Source organism: Callorhinus ursinus, unplaced genomic scaffold (genome assembly GCF_003265705.2).
Source record: "Callorhinus ursinus isolate GAN/ISIS: 27379988/994484 unplaced genomic scaffold, GSC_fseal_2.0 scaffold9, whole genome shotgun sequence".
Classification (NCBI taxonomy): domain Eukaryota; kingdom Metazoa; phylum Chordata; class Mammalia; order Carnivora; family Otariidae; genus Callorhinus; species Callorhinus ursinus.
The window spans coordinates 46,977,450-46,997,113 of NW_027397071.1; the positions used below are offsets into that span (position 1 = coordinate 46,977,450).

At 33.4% G+C, this 19,664-nt stretch overlaps 1 protein-coding gene across 3 annotated transcripts in view; it reads left to right on the forward strand.

Moving 5' to 3' along the window:
* DNAI4 (dynein axonemal intermediate chain 4) overlaps positions 1-19,664 on the forward strand; it is a 91,666-nt gene that overhangs the window by 70,216 nt on the left and 1,786 nt on the right. For 2 of the 3 annotated variants that reach the window (XM_025871784.2, XM_025871785.2), the window contains exons 10-16: positions 1,597-1,683; positions 2,904-3,055; positions 4,791-4,948; positions 5,252-5,373; positions 11,054-11,152; positions 12,022-12,248; positions 14,217-14,373. In XM_025871784.2, coding sequence (XP_025727569.2) covers positions 1,597-1,683; positions 2,904-3,055; positions 4,791-4,948; positions 5,252-5,373; positions 11,054-11,152; positions 12,022-12,248; positions 14,217-14,373 — 1,002 coding nt within the window. The remainder of the gene's footprint in view (positions 1-1,596; positions 1,684-2,903; positions 3,056-4,790; positions 4,949-5,251; positions 5,374-11,053; positions 11,153-12,021; positions 12,249-14,216; positions 14,374-19,664) is intronic. The other variant, XM_073896569.1, reaches the window with a different exon arrangement.

The window sequence follows — 19,664 nt, forward strand, 5'->3', positions numbered from 1 at the left end:
GTGCTCACCATAGCACATTTAGTGTATTTTTAAGTGGTCAAAACTAATTTGTTTGTTTAAACTGCATTGTACTATGTATGTTTAAGAATTAGCCTTATTATTTTACTGCCACACCTTATAAGGTGCTATATGCAAATATGCTCATTGTTATGGTTATTAAAAAACAGAAGTTCTGTAATCATTTTTATGGAAACCTGTGTAAACATTATTTAAGTTATGCACATTATTTTTTAATAATATAAAATACATTTTAGTATGGATTGGTCTTTATAAAACTATATTTGGAAACATCTTGTTAGATAAGTGAGATTTAATAATCAATAATAACTGTGTAATAAAGACAGATAAATCATTTTTAGAAACTAAATATACTAGCATTTTAAAAGTTAATATATTGCTATTGAGATTAAAGTTAAATAATTTTTAGTGAAGCTAAAAAATATGACAAACAGCATCTATCATATTTATTAATTCATTCTACAAATACTTATTGAACATTCACTCTGTGCCAGGAACTCTGATAAGGCACTAGAGTTGCAGTAGCAATTTAGTCATACATAGACCCTGCCTGTATAATGGTCTCTATGTGCTTTAATAAGGAAAATAAATAGTGCTGTGGGAATACATAAGAGAGGCTCATGAATGCTTCTCAGAGGAAGTGGTGCCTATGCTGAGTCTAGGAGAGATTAATAAAAGCTTTTCCATGTCAGAGTAAAAGGAATAGTGGTGAAGAGTGGTTTAAGACAGAGGAAATTATAGAGAGATGATGTTGGCTTGAAAATAGGATTGTGGCAAAAAATATAATATATTTTTGATAAAGGTATTCTGATTACAAAGAAGAGGCTGGGTTTGGTCAGTTATTAAATTTTTGTCTATAAGCATTTCTTGAAATGACCTGCTTTATTAATCAGTTTGGGGTACCATAACAAAATACCTAGACTGAAATGTATTATCTTGTAGTTCTGGAGGCCAGGAAGTTTAGGATCAAGGTGCTGGCTGATTTGGTTCTGGGTGAAGGCTCTCTTTCTGGCTTGCAGATGGCCACCTTCTTGCTGTGCTCTCACATGGTGGAAAGAGAGAGCTCTCGTGTCTCTTCCTCTTTTTATATCCACCAATCCCATTGGATTAAGATTATGACCCTTATGACCTCATTTAACCCTGGTTACCTCCTGAAAGCTCTATCCTCAAAATAATGATATTGGTGATTAAGACTGCAACACATGAATTTTTAGAAAAGAGACACAATTTAGTTCATGGCACCCTGTCTTTATATTTGAAATAATTAGGTCATTCTCAAAAACCCACAAAACATTATAATGTAGTAATATAATCTTGGAAGATTATCTCAATATATAAAAGAACTTTTTAGCAATTGGTTTTTTTTTAGATATTCATTAGTCTGAAAATATGATGATTATTATTTTGTTTTAGAAGATGGAGGTGTAAAGTAAAAATAGATGGTAGACTGGTACTTTTTTCTCAATAGAAATGTCTTATTGCTGTTTTTAACACAGTTCATTAATATGCATCTTTATATATTTCCCAATATTTTTATGCCATCTTCTCTTATTTTAAACATACTTTGCTGGTTTTCAGGATCTTTTGGCTGTTGGCTATGGGCACTTTGGATTTAAAGAGCAAAAAAGAGGATTGGCTTGCTGCTGGTCAATAAAGAATCCTATGGTAACCAAATAGGAATAAACCCATTTTTATTCAATTAAATATTGACATAATTCTCATAAAGTACCTAGTTTTATGTGATAATTAAAGTCAAAAAAGTGACCAAGGAAGACTTTATTTTCTCTGGTTTAAATCTGTAAGAATTAAAATTTGTTTTTGTTGATGTGTAGGGTAAATTCATTTAATAAATATTTATTGAGCATTTACTATGTGTTGTTAGATCTGATGATCCAGAATTGAACCATTATTTTTTATCAAAATGAAGAATAAATTTGCAAATGAGAGTCCTTTGAAAATTATGTTTCATTTAATACTGGGTTGTTTCTTAATGTATGAATAAATCATTGCCTTATAAGATAGATTTCTGCTCTCCTGAATACATGAAATAGATGAATATGACCATGTTATTAGCATGAATTTTTCAAGAATAAGAATCAATCGTGTTTTTTGTCAAACAGTTGTAGTCAATATGTTACTTTGCAGCTTTACATTAGTTTTAATTAATAACTGAAATGTGAAGTAGAAAACTTAAAAAAAGGGTCAGAGGGGGAAAAAAATGATTAGAGCTTTTATAAATAGCCCCAGTCTATTAGGAAGCTGGGTTTATATAGAGTAAAAGAAAGGAAGGAAGAAGCAATTTTAAACATGTGGAAGGACTGATATAAGATCCATAATCAGTAAGTTATCTTCTTTTCCACATAGATTATTAGAAGCAGGAAAGGAGTTAGATTAGACTTTAAACAAAACAAAACAATAAAACTCTTCACAGAGTTGAGGAAAAGACTACCTTAGAGAGTTTTTTTCGAGCTTCTTCTATCCACTGTTTTGAAATGTCTAGATAATCCAAGCATCTGAAACAAATACAGGAAGATAGGAACATTGCTAGCTAATTTGTTTGGAGCCCATTATTTGTTTCTTAATGAAGGTGATCTATGATGATCATACAAATCCTGCTGAAAGATTAACAAAATATGATACTTATTGGAGAAGGCCATGCTGTATTTCTTAAAATTATTGCACTCTGAGGATGCACCAAAGTAAAGGAAATGACTAATTGACCTTTTGTTCTCATCTATACAAGAAGTTAGGAGGAGAGGAGTAACTGAATGTAGACTAGCTCTTACGTTTCCCCTGTCACCAGACAATCCACCATTCAGCCACCATTATACTCTTTTATGGCCTGCAAAACCAAGTTTAAAATGTAATACAATTTTTTTATTCAGTGGCCAGAACGCATTTATCAGAGTCCATATGGAGTGACTGCTGTGGATTTCTCAATTGGAGCACCTAATCTTTTAGCAGTTGGCTATCACAATGGCACCATTGCCATTTATAATGTGCGGAGCAACAGCAATGTTCCGGTTCTGGATAGTAGGTGAGAATCCAAGAATTAGGTAAACATATAATATGTGCTTTTTTAGGGAAAAGTAAAAATTTAATGTTTTTTAGTTTTGAGTGAAAGTTTATGTTGTTACTGAGAGTGATACCATTATTTTTTCAGACATTTAAAAATTCCTCATATTTTCTCTCTAGCTGGAATGTTCTTATTCTAAAATCTGCATGTTCTCTGTCCACCTCACCAACCTTCCTTGACAGTTTATGCTTATTCTTTTAAAAAAATTTTTTTAATTTCCCCAGCTTCATTGAGGTATAATTGACAAATAAAAATTGTATACATTTAGGTCATACAATGTGATTTTTTAAGGGGTACAATGTAATTATTTAATATATGTATACATTGTGGAATGTTTACTACAATCAAATTGATTAATACATCTGTCACCTCACATGGTTACCTTTTTGTGTATGTGGTGAGAACAGTTAAGATCTACTCTCTTAGCAAATTTCCCAAGTATATAGCACAGTATTATTAACTATGATCATCATACTGTATATTATATCTCTAGAACTTATTCATCTTGTAACTGAAAGTTTGTACCCTTTATTACTTTGGTGTCACCCCTGCCACATAACCTTCCCATTCCAATCTTTTGTGCATTTGTATTAGTTATCATAGCAGTTATTATACTGTATATATATTGTTTACATATATATCTTCCTGAAGAGCTGTAAGCAATTTGAAGTCAAGGATTAAGTCTTATTTTTGTATCCTTGGCCTGTCACATAATATCAGGCATGTAGTAGGATTATAGTAAGTATTTGATTAAAAATAAATGAATGAATGAATAAGTGTATTGAGAAAATAAAAAAGTGAAAAGTGAAAAATATTGAATATGTTAGGTTTTTGTAATAGATCAGATACCACTGGGGCAAAAATGAAGTAGTATATTTATATTAGTGTTTGAATAAACTTAGCTAGAGCTGAAAATAGGCATAAAGCAGGGTCCTTAAGCTTAACTTGGAAATTATTTGCATGGTTTTATAAGCATGGGCCTTTGTACTTGTTTCTGGGAAGATGGTCTATAACTTTTACCAAATAATCAAAACTATATGATTTTTAAAAGAGTCAGAACTATTGCTTTGGAAGATTTGCACAAAAAAATCAAGGGAGTCAGTACTATGAACAGAGCAACCCATTATTCTGATAGGAAAGCAGTCAGTAATCTGAGAAGTGATTTTAATTCTTCAGAAAAATGTTAAATCTGGCCATATAGAGACCCAAGCCAATGGGCAAACCTGAAACATAGAAAGAAAGGTGAGGTAATTGTTTATTTAAATAAGACTTAAATAATTTATTCATTTAAGCTATGAAAAAAATCCTTATAAAGGTAAAGATACTTATACTCAATGTGTCCAAAATAAATTTACATAACTTATCTAGGAAAAAGTAAATGAATAGAGTAAGGAAAATATATTCTGAAAAGAAAGAAAATATTTTCTTTTGTATTTCTGTTATGGCAGTTAATATAATTAAAGGCAGTGAAATTTTCCTTTTGTAAGAAATGAGAAAAACAAAAAATACTACATGACAAAATGATTATTTTCCCCATTTTTTGAAATACTTAAAGTAAAAGTCCAATTTTGAATAATAAAGGCATCATTCTATAAGTAGGTCACAGTGCTCCAGGGAGCTGTCCTTATGACTGAGACTCATGTCCTTTTAAAAATTATGACAATGATTCTATATTTAGTGCTTTTCCCCATTTTAGTGAATCACCTCAAAAACATTTGGCACCTGTATGGCAACTACAATGGATAGAACAAGATCGAGGGACAACAGGTGATGACAAAAGAGAAATACTCGTTTCTGTATCAGCAGATGGAAGAATCTCCAAATGGGTTATACGGAAAGGACTAGACTGTCATGGTAAAAAGAATATATACATGCATATGTATTTATCAATCAATTATCTTTCTCTTGTTATGTGTTGCCTTAAAGTTTCTAGTGAGTCATGTGTAAGAGGTGGCCAATTTTGGTTTAGCTACATAAGAAAAAAAACTGGGCTTTGTCATTGTTTTTCTAAGCATCTTGTTCTGGTATTTGCTAATTTTAACCTAATCACATGCAAAAGATGGCAGAAATCATACTCTTCTTTGTATGGGACACACATTATATATACAATACTTTTTCATGTGGTAAATAAGATACATTTTTTTTCTTTAAATAAAGATTTGATGCGTTTGAGGCGAACTACTGCGAGCAGCAGCAAAAAGGGAGGGGAAAAGGAAAAAAAAGGTGAAGCTCTGATATCTCGACAGGCTCCTGGAATGTGTTTTGCTTTTCATCCTAAGGTAAATTATCTCAATCCATTATGTACTATTGCATATAACAACTTCCAATAATTGAAGTGTATTAAGATATAAAGCAAGGCAAAGTTTTAGCATGTTAATAAATATTGTGCCTTGTAAGTAAAAATAAAACAAATATAGACATAGTTGCCAAACTAAGGTAGAGTGGCCCCTTCTAGTTGGCTGTACCATGTCTTTATCTGCTTTCTGGAGGAAAGGTCTGTATTTCTGAGGAACTGTGGAAGGATTCTCTTTACAACTTTATGTTTAACTTGCATGCCCCTCCTTGCTCCTTTTGGGTGTTCTGCTACTTTGTCATATTGATAGAAACCAAATCTACTACACAGTCCTCTGTGTCAATATGAGTGGTAACTCTCATGATTCTGAGGATCAGGAAGACCAGTTAAGTTCATGCTTATCAAGACCAGAATCAAATCAAAGCACAGTTAGTGAAGTTCTACTTTTTCTCATTCTTTTTATCTGGAAGTTCTTTGGAGTCAGTAAATTCAGCAACTATCACAGACATCTAAGGAAACATATCCTATGTGTTTTCTGTTATATGTAATATGACCATCTTTTTAGTGACACCATCATCCACCTAATTATGCAAACCAAAACTTGAGCTCCTACTCTATTCTACCCTATCATCCAAATGATATTTAAGTCTTATTTTCCTACTCTTTTCAGTCCAAGCCTACTCATTGCTAATGTAGTTCAAGCCTTTATTATGTTTCACTTTTACCACTGTAGTTGTATTCTTAACTGCTTTCATTCTCAAGTTCTTATAATTCACATTTCACCTGGACTCTAGAACAGTGGTTCTCAATGTTGGCAGGGAGGGGCATTTCTCATCACGAGGGTACATTTCACAATGTCTTGAGAAATTTTTGGTTGTTTCAGCTCTAAGAGGTGGGATGTGGGAAGGAATGCAAAGACCAGGGATGCTGCTAAACATCCTACAATGCGCAAGACGAGTACTGTCTTCCTCTGCTCAGAAGAAGGAGAAGGAAAAAAGGAAAGGGAAGGTGAAGGAGAAGAGGAAGGAGAAAGAGAAGGGGAAGAAAAAAGAAGGAGATGGGGAAGAAGAAGAAGGAGGAGACAGATAACGATAATAATATTTATTATTATTATTATTATTATTAGGTGACCCAAAATATCAATGGTGTTGGATTGAGAAATCCTTTTCTGGTGTCTGGTGTCCTAGAAATGTCCTTGGTGTAAAGAATTTGAGATAATGTAGTTTGTAAATAGTTTTACTTCTTCCTTTCTTATCTGGTTACCTTTTATTTATTTTTCTTTCCTGATTATAGTGGCTTGAACTTCCAGCACAATGATGAATAGAAGTGGTGAAAACATCCCTCTCTTGTTTCTGATCTTAGGGAGAAAGTATTCAGTCCTTTTCCTATTAAGTATGATGTAAGCTGTGGTTTTTTTGTAGATGCAGTCACATTGAAGAGATCCCATTACATTACCATTTGTTGAGACTTTTATTAGGGATGGATGTTAGGTTTTTGTCAAATACTTTTTCTACATCAGTGGAGATGATTATATGGTTTTTCTTTCTAAGTTTGTTAACATGATGAATTACATTAATTTTTAAATTTTTGTTTCTGAAATAAATCCCATTTGATCATGATTTATACTTTTAATCTACTGTTGGATTTGGTATGCTAAAATTTTGTTTAAGATTTTTCATCTTTGTTTGTAAGGGGTATTCATCCATAGTTTTCTCTTCTGGTAGTGTCTTTGTCTGGTTTTGGTATTAGGATAATCCTGTAGAATTAGTTGAAAAGTGTTCCCTTTTTACTTTTTTGAAAGAATTTACGTACAATTAACATTATTTATTCATTACGTGTTTGATGGAATTAATAAACCATCTGGACCTAGAGTTTTTTTGGGGGGGAGGATTTTTAACTTTCAACTAGATATTAAAATTTTTAATAGATATAGGGTTATTATTATATTATTATCTATTTCTTCTTGAGTGAACTTTGGTAATTTGTGTCTTTCAAGGAATTTATTTCATCTAAGTTATTAAATTTAGTGGCATAGTAATATTTCCTTAGTATCCTTTAATAGTTATAAAATATGTAGTGCTATCACTTTTTTAATTCCTACTATTAGTAATTTGTGTCTTCTCTCTTCTTTCTCTTTTTTTTTAGTCTGGTTAGAAATTTATCAATGTTATTGATCTCAAAGAACCAGCTTTTGATTTCTCTGTCACTATTGGTTTTCTGTTTTCTATATAATGGATTTCTAATTTGATCTTTTATTTTCATTCTTCTACTTCGGTTTTATTTGCTCTTCTTTTTCTGGCTTCTGAAAGTGGAAGCTGGGATCATTGATTTGTGACTTTTCTTCTTTTATGATAGAGGCATCTGTGCTATAATTTTTCTCTAAATACTGCTTTGGCAGCATCCCACAAACTCTAATATGTTGTATTTTCATTTTTGTTCTATTCAGAATACTTTCTAATTTCTCCTTTGATTTCTTTTTTGATGGGTGGATTATTGAGAAGCATGCTATTTAGTTTTTAAATATTTGGTACTTTTCCAAGGATCTTTCTGTTATTGATTTCTAATTCAATTCCATCATTATCAGAGAATGAACTTTTTATACTGAATCCTTTTGAATTTATTGAGATTTGTTTTAAAGTCCAGAATGTGATATTTACATGTAAATTTCACTATGCACTTCAGAAAAATATATATTCTGCTGCTGTTGGGTGGAATGTTCTATGAATGACAATCAGGTTAGAGTGGTTGAAAGTGTTGTTCGAGTTGACTATACCCTTGCTGATTTTCTTCCATCAATTATTAAGAGAGAGGTACTGAAGTCTCTGGCCATAACTGTGGATTTGTTTATTTTTTCCTTGTAATTCTATCAGTTTTTAGCTTGATGCTTTGTTTTAGATATATAAATGTGTAGGATTGTTATGTTCTCTTGGTTAATCAACTTTCTTATCATTGTAAAGTGGACTTGTTTATAACCGGTAATATTATTTACTCTGAAATCAACTTAATCTGATATTAATGTAGGCACCCCGCTTTCTTTTAACTAGTGTTAGCATGATATATCTTTTTTTAAATTAAGTTTTTATTTAAAGTCCTGTTAATGTACAGTGTGATATTAGTTTCAGGTGTAGAATTTAGTGATTCAGCACTTACATACAACACCTGGTGTTCATCACAACTAGTGCCTTCCTTAATGCCCACCAACTATTTAACTCATCCACCTACCCATCTCCCCTCTGGTAACTATCAGTTTGCTCTCTATAGTTAAGAGTCTATTTCTTGGTCTTCCTCTCATTCCCCGCCAAACCCCCCTGCCATGTTTGTTTGTTTTGTTTCCTAAATCATTTTCCATCCTTTTACATTTAACCTGCGTATGTCTCTATATTTAAAGTACATTTCTTGTTGGTCGCTTATAGTTGGGTCTTGCTTTTTTATCTAATCTTACAATGTCTGCCTTTATAATTGTGATGTTTAGACCATTTACATTTAGTTTGATTTTGATATGGTTTGGTTTGAGTCTATCATTTTGCTTCACTACTTTATTGGTGACGGTGGAGGATGGTGGTATAACATGTCTGGCTTCCTTGCCTGGAGGTAGGACTCTGAAGGGCTATCTCAACTTCAGAACTTCTTGGAGTTTGGGCTGAGCCCTCTGTTGCAACTGCATCATAGTTCAACTTAAATCTCTGCCCATTTCTGTTCCTTTCAAGGAGATTGTTCCTAAGAGAACTCCCTAATAAATCTCTAGAATGGAAATCTCAGATTTTATAGACTGACACAAACAACTCTAGACAGTGACCTTGATCTCTAGAGAAAGATAACCTACATATAAATGGTGTTGGAATAATCATTACCCATATAACAATGGAATTAGATACCTACCCCATCATACACAAAAAACTTCTAGAAGAAGATGTAGGAAAACATTTCTATTACCTCAAAATATGAAAAATTTCTTAAACAAAGCACAAAAAAATGCTAATATATAAAAAAGTTATAAGACCAGCTACATTAAAAGGAGAACTTCTGTTTATCAAAAGACACCAAAGAGGGGTGCCTGGGTGGCTCAGTCGTTAAGCGTCTGCCTTCGGCTCAGGTCATGATGCCAGGGTCCTGAGATCAAGCCCCACTTTGGGCTCCCTGCTCAGTGGGGAGCCTGCTTCTCCCTCTCCCACTCCCCCTGCTTGTGTTCCCTCTCTTGCTATCTCTCTCTCTTTCTGTCAAATACTAAGAAAGTAAAAAGGTAAACTGTACACTTGGAGAAGATATTTGCAACATTTATAATAGACAAGCATATGTAATAGAATATATAATATAGATATATAAAGATAATATGTAGTCATATATAGAATATATAAAGAACTTCTTTATAAATGAATATAAAAAATATTATGAGTAAAACAAGAGACATGAACAGAAGAGGAAATACAAATGGCCAGTAAACATAAAAATGTGCTCAACCTTATTAATATCCATAAAAATGGGACCTAAAACCATTAGGTATAATTTTATACCTCATACAATGGCAAAATTTAAGATTTCTAATGTAACCCAACTGTTGATGAGAATGTGGATCAAAGGGAACTTCTATATACTGCTGAATATAAATTGGTAATACTAGTTTGGGGAAAAAATATACTTTATTGTGTTATTTAAAACTACTTATATTCCAGGGTGCCTGGGTGGCTCAGATGGTTAAGCGTCTGCCTTCGGCTCAGGTCATGATCCCAGGGTCCTGGGATCGAGTCCCGCATCAGGCTCCCTGCTCCTTGGGAGCCTGCTTCTCCCTCTGCCTCTCTCTCTCTTTCTCTTTCTCTCTCTTTCTCTCATGAATGAATGAATGAATGAATGAATGAATAAATAAATAAATAAATAAATAAAAATAAATAAGATTAAAAAAAAAAACTACTTATATTCCATGATCTAGTAGTTGCATTCTTAAGTACTGGTACATGCTAGAGCAGTGTGTCTCAAATTTTAATGTGCATACAAATTACTTGGGAATCTTGTTAAAATGCAGATTCTGATTCAGTAGGTCTGGGGTAGGGCCTGAGATTTTGCATCTCTAAAATGCTCCCAGGTGATACTGACTTTACATAGCCAGGGCATAAAGTCTGACTTTCAGAACTTTTGACTATGACTTCAGTGTAGGAAATACGCTTAAAATCTCTATTTAGTGCATACATATAGTGTTAAAAATCCATTTATTTCAATCTTTCATTCCAAGCCAGAGTCATTTCTTCAGCATTATATACATAAATACTGTTAAGTCATCTCTCTTCTCTTTGACTAGTTCTAATGAAAAGAACACTTACTATTCCCCTGGATTCCATTATTAGTTCCATTATTAGGTAACTTTAAATATTGGAAATTTTCTTCCTCATTTTAAGCCAGTGCTTGTCCATTTAATTCCTAGATAAGATCTAAGTTCTTCCCTCTATTCCAGCAAAGAACAAATCTGTATTTTCTTTGCATAGTAGTCCTTCAGATAGTTTAATTATTATAAAATCATAACAGAAAGCAAAAGACAACAAAAAACCATGATCAAGATAGAATTTCTAGTTTGGGTTCTAGAATTGATTTTAATAGCTCTTGAGGGATCTCATTTTCTATTTAGCACATTTACTAATGTGTAACAAGCCAATACATTTTAATTTTTTGTGTTGTAGGATACAAATATCTATTTGGCTGGCACTGAAGAAGGTCATATTCACAAATGCTCTTGTTCGTATAATGAACAATACCTTGATACCTACAGAGGACATAAGGTTAGTTTAATTATAGTAGGTATGGAAAATTTATCTTTTAATATTTCTGAAAAAATATTTAATACTGTGTTTAAACACAGTACTTTTAACATGCAATAGATTTACAACTTCAGAGTTAACATTACCAGCTTGAATTAAGTGCTTTCTTGTATGGAAACATCAATAACATGTGGGGCATCTTATTTGGCTTCTAGATAGTTTTTTTTTTTTTTTTTTTGAGAGAGAGAGAGAGAATGCATATATGTGATCTGGAGGGTTGGGAGGGGCAGACGGAGAGGGAGTGAGAGAATCTTAAGCAGGCTCCACGCTCAGCATGGAGCCCCACACAGGCCTCAATCTCATGACCATGAGATCATGACCTGAGCTGAAGTCAGGAGTCGGATATTTAATTGACTGAGCCACCAGGCACCCCTGGCTTTTAGATATTCTTGATTTCTTCTTGCAAGTTGTGGAAGTTACAATTTTCATTTGTTTCTAAGAGACTTTGCTTATGATAACATGCTGATCCCAAAGTAAAAATGTGTCTGGCATATACTTATTTTCTGTATTCTTTGTGATTGTTTCATCTATGTTTTCTTCATTTTCTCCCTCATTTTTAAAAAATAATCCTTATACTTTTAAAGTAATTAAGTATAATATGTATTGATATTTAGTTAGTATTGTAACAGCTGTATTTTTATGTTTCCATATGGCATAATTTAGGGAAGATCCTATCTATGACCTTACTCTCAGCTAAAATAATATACAATAATGCATGGTGCATAAATCTTCTAGAAAGCTTAGCATTTTTAATTTGTTGGTCAGGTTTAAAAATATAAGATGTTCAATATTATTTATCTATGTATTTTAATTTATTTTTCTAATTCTAGGGCCCAGTGTATAAAATAGCATGGAATCCATTTTGTCATGATGTGTTCTTAAGCTGTTCTGCAGATTGGGGTGTTATTATATGGCAACAGGAGAACACCACACCATTTTTGAGCTTTTATCCAACCACTTATGTTGTTTATGATGTTGCCTGGTCTCCAAAATCCTCCTATATATTTGCAGCTGCAAATGAGAGCAGAGTGGAGATTTGGGACCTTCATGTCAGCACGTAAGTGTTAATGTTTTTCTTGGTGATACTTCTCATAGAAGCAGTTTAAACTAAATGATACCTGATAGATTTGGTATTGGTTAGAGGGAATTGTAGTTACTTTAAAACAAGTAATAGTTTACGCTGTGAGAGTCCTCTACGAGTAAAAGATATATGCCAGGATGCTATATTCATTTTAGTTACTTAGACCATATGTGTTTTTAAAAATATTTAAATGAAAATAGGTCATCTTATCCATCTCAAACTTTTACAGGCTGATATGAGTTATCATAGCTACCTTGAATTTTCATTGCCTAATTTATAGAAGAATGCAGAGAGGCATTTGTTTGTTTTTAACTGAAGATTTTCTGCAATAAGATAAAGGGAACAAAATAATTATTTTTTACAATATTTACGTATTCTCTTACCTTGTTTTAAAACATATTCAAAAGGCCATGCACATATTTTTATTTTTATTTTTTTAAGAATCTCTCTTTTTTAAGATTTATTTATTTATTTGAGAGAGAGAGAGAGAGAGAGAGAGTGAGTGAGAGAGAGAGCACAAGCAGCGTGAAGGGCAGAGGGAGAACCAGACTCTCCGCTGAGCAGGGAACCTCGATGCAGGCCTGATCCCAGGTCTCCGGGATCATGACCTGAGCCAAAGGCAGATGCTTAACCAACTGAACCACCCAGGCACCCAGGGCCATGCATTTAATTAAAATTTTTAATTTAAGGTTTTACACCAAAGTTATTAGAGTGTCCTCTAGACTCATCTTTCATTTTAAAATGGAAATTTGTATAGTACAGGAATAAAGTGTTTAATGATTTTACTTCTTCAGTTGGAAAATACTGTAGATTTTTATGCTAGTTACTAGCAGAAGAATCAGGGAAATACATTCTTGCTTAAAATAAGTGACAGAAAATTCAATGGGTTTATTTTTAATGGCATTTTTTCCCCTAGAAGTTAATAATTTAGTAACTCTAAAATTTTGTCATGGCTTATACTATAAAACAGTTTGAACCCCAAACCAAGGGTTATATCACAAAGCAATTTATATTTGAGTATGAGATGACTAATGTATAAAATGATTATTTAACTCATCCCACTTGTGATTTTAATTTTCTTGGTAGAACTGTGGTTCTCAGGACATTTCTTCAGAAGTATGCAAGTCACAGCTTCTGTTGTTTTGTGGGGCATCAGTAGATTGCTCTGGACGATGGGGAATAGAAAAAGTTCTTGTTCAAAGTATTCTTTTATGTTCCAGAGGTTCATTTGGATCAAATGTCCTTCTATTAAAAGGCATTACTACTCAAGAGGTTGTATTAGTCAGGGTTCTCCAGAGACACAGAAGCAATAAAAAGAGAGAAAGAGATTTATTTTAAGGAATTGGCTCACATGACTGTGAGGCCTGGCAAGTGCCAAGTCTGCGCTACAGGCTGGCTGGCTAGAATTTCCATCAGAAGTCCATGCTGCAGTCAGGAGTCTAAAGGCAGACTGGAGGCAGTTTTATTCCACTTCAGGGACCTCAGTCTTTTCTCTTAAGGTCTTCATCGAATTGAATAAGGTCTGCCAACATTATGGAGGGTAAGTGTAAGCTGCTTTATTCAAATTCTACTGCTCTAAATGTCAATTCATCTAAACAAATCACCCTCACAGCAAAGTGTAGAGGGGTGTTGTCCAAACAACTGAGTACCATAGCCCAGCCAAGTTAATACATAAAGTTAACTAGCACAGGAGCTTAAACTTGCGAGTGCACATCTTAATTGTGAACTTCTTGAGTTTATTTATTTGAAATTAGTTCACTGAAGAAATGAAAGTTTGATTGATTATGGAGTTGAGAAGCCGTTATTTTGATTTTGGAAACTTAAGCTTATTTTGTTTTGTTTTTGTCACATGAAATCACAGAAAATATCTGAATTTTCTTAATCTGTATACAAAAAGAATGTAATAACAACAACTGAATTTACAAAGAAAGTGTTTTATTACAGTTTGGATCCTCTCATTGTGAATGTTGCTAACCCTGGAATCAAGTTCACAACTGTTCTCTTTGCCAAACAAACAGATTGCCTTCTAGTGGGTGACAGTGATGGACAGGTTGCTGTGTATGAACTAAGAAATATGCCCTCTCCTTTGGATTCTGGCCGGGTAAGACTCAAAAGTCAAAAGTTTATGTTATTCTATGTGATTTTATGCAATTTTGTATCACACAAGGAATTTACATTTCTTAAATATCTTAAGTGTAGTGCAATAGGAAGAACGTAAGTCTCAAGAGTTGCTACCTACTAAGCATGGTGTCTATTAGGCTTATTTTCTTCGAGCCTTGTGTTTTTACTCTGTAAAGTGAAAACAATAATGTTGTAGCATAATAATTATAAATGTTACGTGGGATACCTTTAAGTTGTGCCTAGTATACTGTTGGGATTTAATAATTGTTGAATATAGCTGAAGAAGTTTACTGCAAATATTCAAAGACTTTTACAAGAAATGATAATATTTTAGATATTATCCAATGTTCCCAAAATATGCATTTGTTTTTTTGTTTCTGTAGTGTTATCCTGTTCCCTTACTCTGATCTTCAAATATGAAAACTTTGTTGTAAAACTTTGACAAGCCATCAGTATCACTAGATGCCCATTATTTTTAAGATAGCTTTTCAACTTTTTGGTTTTTAAAATTTTTATTTTATCTTTTAAAGATTTATTTATTTATTTGAGAGAGAGAGCATAGCCTCTTTGCAGAGCAATTCAAAAAAAGTGAAAATTCAAATACCATACAAGCCAATGATACCACAGAGAATGTCTTGCACACGTGTATTAGGAGACATGTATAAGGTAGTAATGTGAGTTTTTTTTCCTTTCGTTTTTTTTCCTTTGTCTTTAATATTTCTTTTGGACATGGAGATGATTACTCAGTCTACTTTTGCTTAAAATGTTCACATTCAAATATTTATAAAATTTTTAAAATCTTAGTTCATCTTAAGCTCTTACATTTAGATAATATATTTTATTATTCTGTTTATAAGTCCAGCAAATTTTAATACATACTTTTAATAAACTTTTGCAACAATTAAGTTCCTTTAAATTCTTTAAGTTTAATTTATAAATTTAATATAGATTTTTAAGTACTTCAATTGTCTTATGGGCAAGCAAATCTGATACTTAAGGAATTCTTATTAATTTAATAAATTTTAAATGTTGAATATGCATCCATATTCATCAAGTATATTGGTCTGTAAATCTCCTTTTTGATGGGGTCTTTGTCTGGTTTTGGGATCAAGGTAATGGCGGTCTCATAAAACAAGTTTGGAAGTTTTCTGGGTGATAGACATTGGGGAGGGTATGTGCTATGGTGAGCATTGTGAATTGTGTAAGACTGTTGGATCACAGACCTGTACCTCTGAAACAAATAATACATTATATGTTAAAAAGAAGAAGAAGATAGCAGGAAGGGAAAAATGAAGGGGGGGAATCGGAGGGGGAGACGAACCATAAGAGACTATGGACTCTGAGAAACAAACTGAGGGTTCTAGAGGGGAAGAGTGTGGGGGGATGGGTTAGCCTGGTGGTAGGTATTAAAGAGGGCACGTACTGAATGGAGCACTGGGTGTTATATGCAAACGATGAATCATGGAACACTATATCAAAAACTAATGATGTAATGTATGGTGATTAACATAACATAATAAAAAAAGATAAAATTAAAAATAAATAAATGTTGAATATGATGAATCTTAAATTTTCTTAAATGTGCCAGTGCTTTTTACAAATTAATAATATTTCAATCTACAATCACAAGTCTAAGTCAATTACCCAATTACACATTTAAATTAGAATCACAAATTTATTTGTGAGACAATCTAATAATGGCAAATTCTCTTATAAATAATGAATATTTAAAATGCCAAATATATACAAGTTCCTTAATACAAAGAATATTAAAATTATCTGCTTGATTTGCTGCATATTTTCTATATACAATTATTATTCTTCTCAGGGTAAAAATAGGCTTTCCCAATTAAGAAACAAATGAAGTATTCCAAATAGTTTTGGAGAGTATTTTCTTAACTGGCTGACATGCATATTGACTGTGGACATTTAAGGAGATTTTCCTAACTACCTTAAAGTTTTTATTTAAATTCCAGTTAGTTAACATACAGTGTAATATTAGTTTCAGGTATAGAATTTAGTGATTCAACACTTCCATACATGACCCGGTGCTCATCACAAATACATGCCTTAGTCCCCATCACCCATTTAAACCATCACCCCCACCCACCTCCCTTCTAGTAACCATTGTTCTCTATAATTAAGAGTCTGTTTCTTGGATTGCCTCTCTCTCTCTCTTTTTCCCTATGCTCATTTGTTTTGTTTCTTAAATTTCACACAAGTGAAATCATATGGTATTTGTCTTTCTCTGACTGACTTACTTCGCTTAGCATAATAATCTCTACCTCCATCCATATCGTTGCAAATGGCAAGATTTCATTCTTTTTAATGCAAACTGGTGCAACTCTGGAAAACAGTATGGAGGCTCCTCAAAAAGTTAAATATAGAAGTACCCTACGATCTGGCAGTTGCACTACTAGATGTATCCCAAAGAATACAGAAACACTAATTCAAAGGAATACATGCACCCAGAGGTTTATAGGAGCATTATCTACAACAGCCAAATTATGGAAACAGCCCTAATGTCCATCAACTGTTGGATGGATAAACATGTGTTATATATATACATTAGAAACATCTTTTATTTTGAGCAGTATGCTCTGAAAGCAGAAGGCTAAGCTGAGAGTCTGAACATTTTTGACAAATTGTGTGTGTGTATATGTGTGTTGTATGTATGTTAATGATTTTAATACTGGTAAGCAAAATTTCCTTGTAACAAATATGTTCCATACATTAACAATAAATACAGTTTCCTAATACAAATATGTTTTTCATGCTTTTGGTCATTATATTTTAAAGGTTCAGAGTTATTTTTCAGGGAGATTCAACAAAAACCTATTAATCAGGTTTTGTATTACTTACAGCCAAACACAAGTTTACCTGATACAACTCTGAACTTTTCAGAGAAGAATTATAATCAAATAGTAATTTGAAGTTTTAAAGTAATTAATGTCAAACCATTATTTCCTATCAAGGTATCTTATCAAGCAACATTGTGTCCTATAATTTCTCCATTAATTTTAACCAAGGGTGAATCAAAATTTTGGAAGGCTTATGTTTTCATTCTATAGGAAAGTTGTACACCAAATTTATAATAAAGGCTGCCTCTGGGAAGGGAAAGATGAGGGAAGAATAGGATTAAGGATGGGTACAAAGGGAACTTTCACAGGAATATTGGTTTTACAAAGGCCAAGTACCAGATAACACATGCACCAGGTGTGCAGATCAGGGTCCATTGGTGGAAACCCACTGAGGTATATCAGGGACCATGGTATAGGTATAGGACCATGACTCCCTCTTGTTTCTACATTGCCCATCATCCTCTGTGGCCTCGCACTGCTGGAGAAGAACTTTGATCCTTGGGTTGTGGATGTTTTAAGCAAAATGATTTCTGAAACTCTGGCACCTCCCTGATGTGTTCAAGGACCAGAATATTTTTGTGATATGACATAGTAGAACACTCCTGTCCTACCAACTCAGGGTTTGTGGCTAGGGGTAACAACAGCCTGATGCCTGGCATGATCAGGAGTATAGGGTCCAAGCTTTGCAGTGATAACTTTGTGATGTAGCTAGTTGTCAGCAGGATTTACCACCACATTAGCATTATTGTTTGTTGAAGTACCACCTCCTCTTCTGGTGGGATGTGGTTGGTTGCTGGGTCTAAGTCTTGAATTGAACAGAATTATAGTTTAAATACTTGGCAGAAGCTAATTTCAATGGGGGCATTGCACAAAGCAACTTTTTTCTCTGGAGGTAGCCTGTGGAGAATCACTCCTGGATACTATTTCTATTCTTATGTTTCAGTATATAAATGTTTGCCCTCTTTTTCTCTGTAGTTTGGGTATTTACATAAAGACAGTTCATTCATTCAACAGATATCTACAGAGTATGTACTACGTGACAGGATCTGTTTTAGGTGCTAAGGATACAATAGTGAACAGATTACAGTAGTGATCTGTGTTAGTCCAAGTGAGAGACTGAACTAGAAAGAGATGGGTTTGAGGAGAAGCTTGGCAACTGATTTTGTGTCAAGACTTGAAGGATGGGGAATGTCATCCTTAGTAGAGGCTAAAAGGCAGGACTGACTTATGTAATACCATCTCAGGTGTTTATAACTCTTTAGAGTTTGTAAAACACTTTTACGTATTTTAGTTCATTCAACTCTTATAATAATTTTTAGAAGTGGTTGCTAATATTTCTATTATACATTCAAGGAAACTAAGATTCCCAGATATCAGTGATTTTCTTAAGATCACCTTCACTGTGTAGTAGAGAAAACTCTGGTCTTCTACTTCCGATTCCATCTTTTCACAATATCTTTCTTAAAAACTCATCTTCCATCTTTGGTTTCATCCTCTTACAAATTATTATTTTACCCCTTTGGTACAAAGATCATTATTATTAAATTAACTATAAAATATTGAAATTCAGATATTTAACTCTCTCTAAATCAAGCACTGTAGATCAGGAAAGAGTTTAAGATACCATTAATATCACAAGCTGTTTTACAGATGAGAAAACTGAGGTTTAGATATTAAGGCTAAACAGGAGCTGTCAAAATGATCCTTTAACAACATCCAAATGGCCAAGAGACATATGAAAAAGTGTTCAACATCACTCAGCATCAGGGAAATACAAATCAAAACCTCAATGAGATACCACCTCACACCAGTCAGAATGGCTAAAATTAACAAGTCAGGAAACAACAGATGTTAGTGAGGATGTGGAGAAAGGGGAACCCTCCTACACTGTTGGTGGGACTACAAGCTGGTGCAGCCACTCTGGAAAACAGTATGGAGGTTCCTCAAAAAGTTGAAAATAGAGCTACTGTACAACCCAGCAATTGCACTACTGGGTATTTATCCCAAAGATACAAATGTAGTGATCTGAAGGGGCACCTGCACCCCAATGTTTATAGCAGCAATGTCTACAATAGCCAAACTATGGAAAGAGCCTAGATGTCCATCAACAGATGAATGGATAAAGAAGATGTAGTATATATATACAATGGAATATTATGCAGTCATCAAAAAACCCCGAAATCTTGCCGTTTGCAATGATGTGGATGGAACTAGAGGGTATTATGCTAAGTGAAATAAGTCAATCAGAGAAAGACAAGTATCATATGATCTCAGTGATATGAGGAATTTGAGAAACAAGACAGAGGATCATAGGGGAAGGGAGGAAAAAATGAAACAAGATAAAACCAGAGAGGGAGACAAACCATAAGAGACTCTTAATCTCAGGAAAACAAACTGAGGGTTGCTGGAG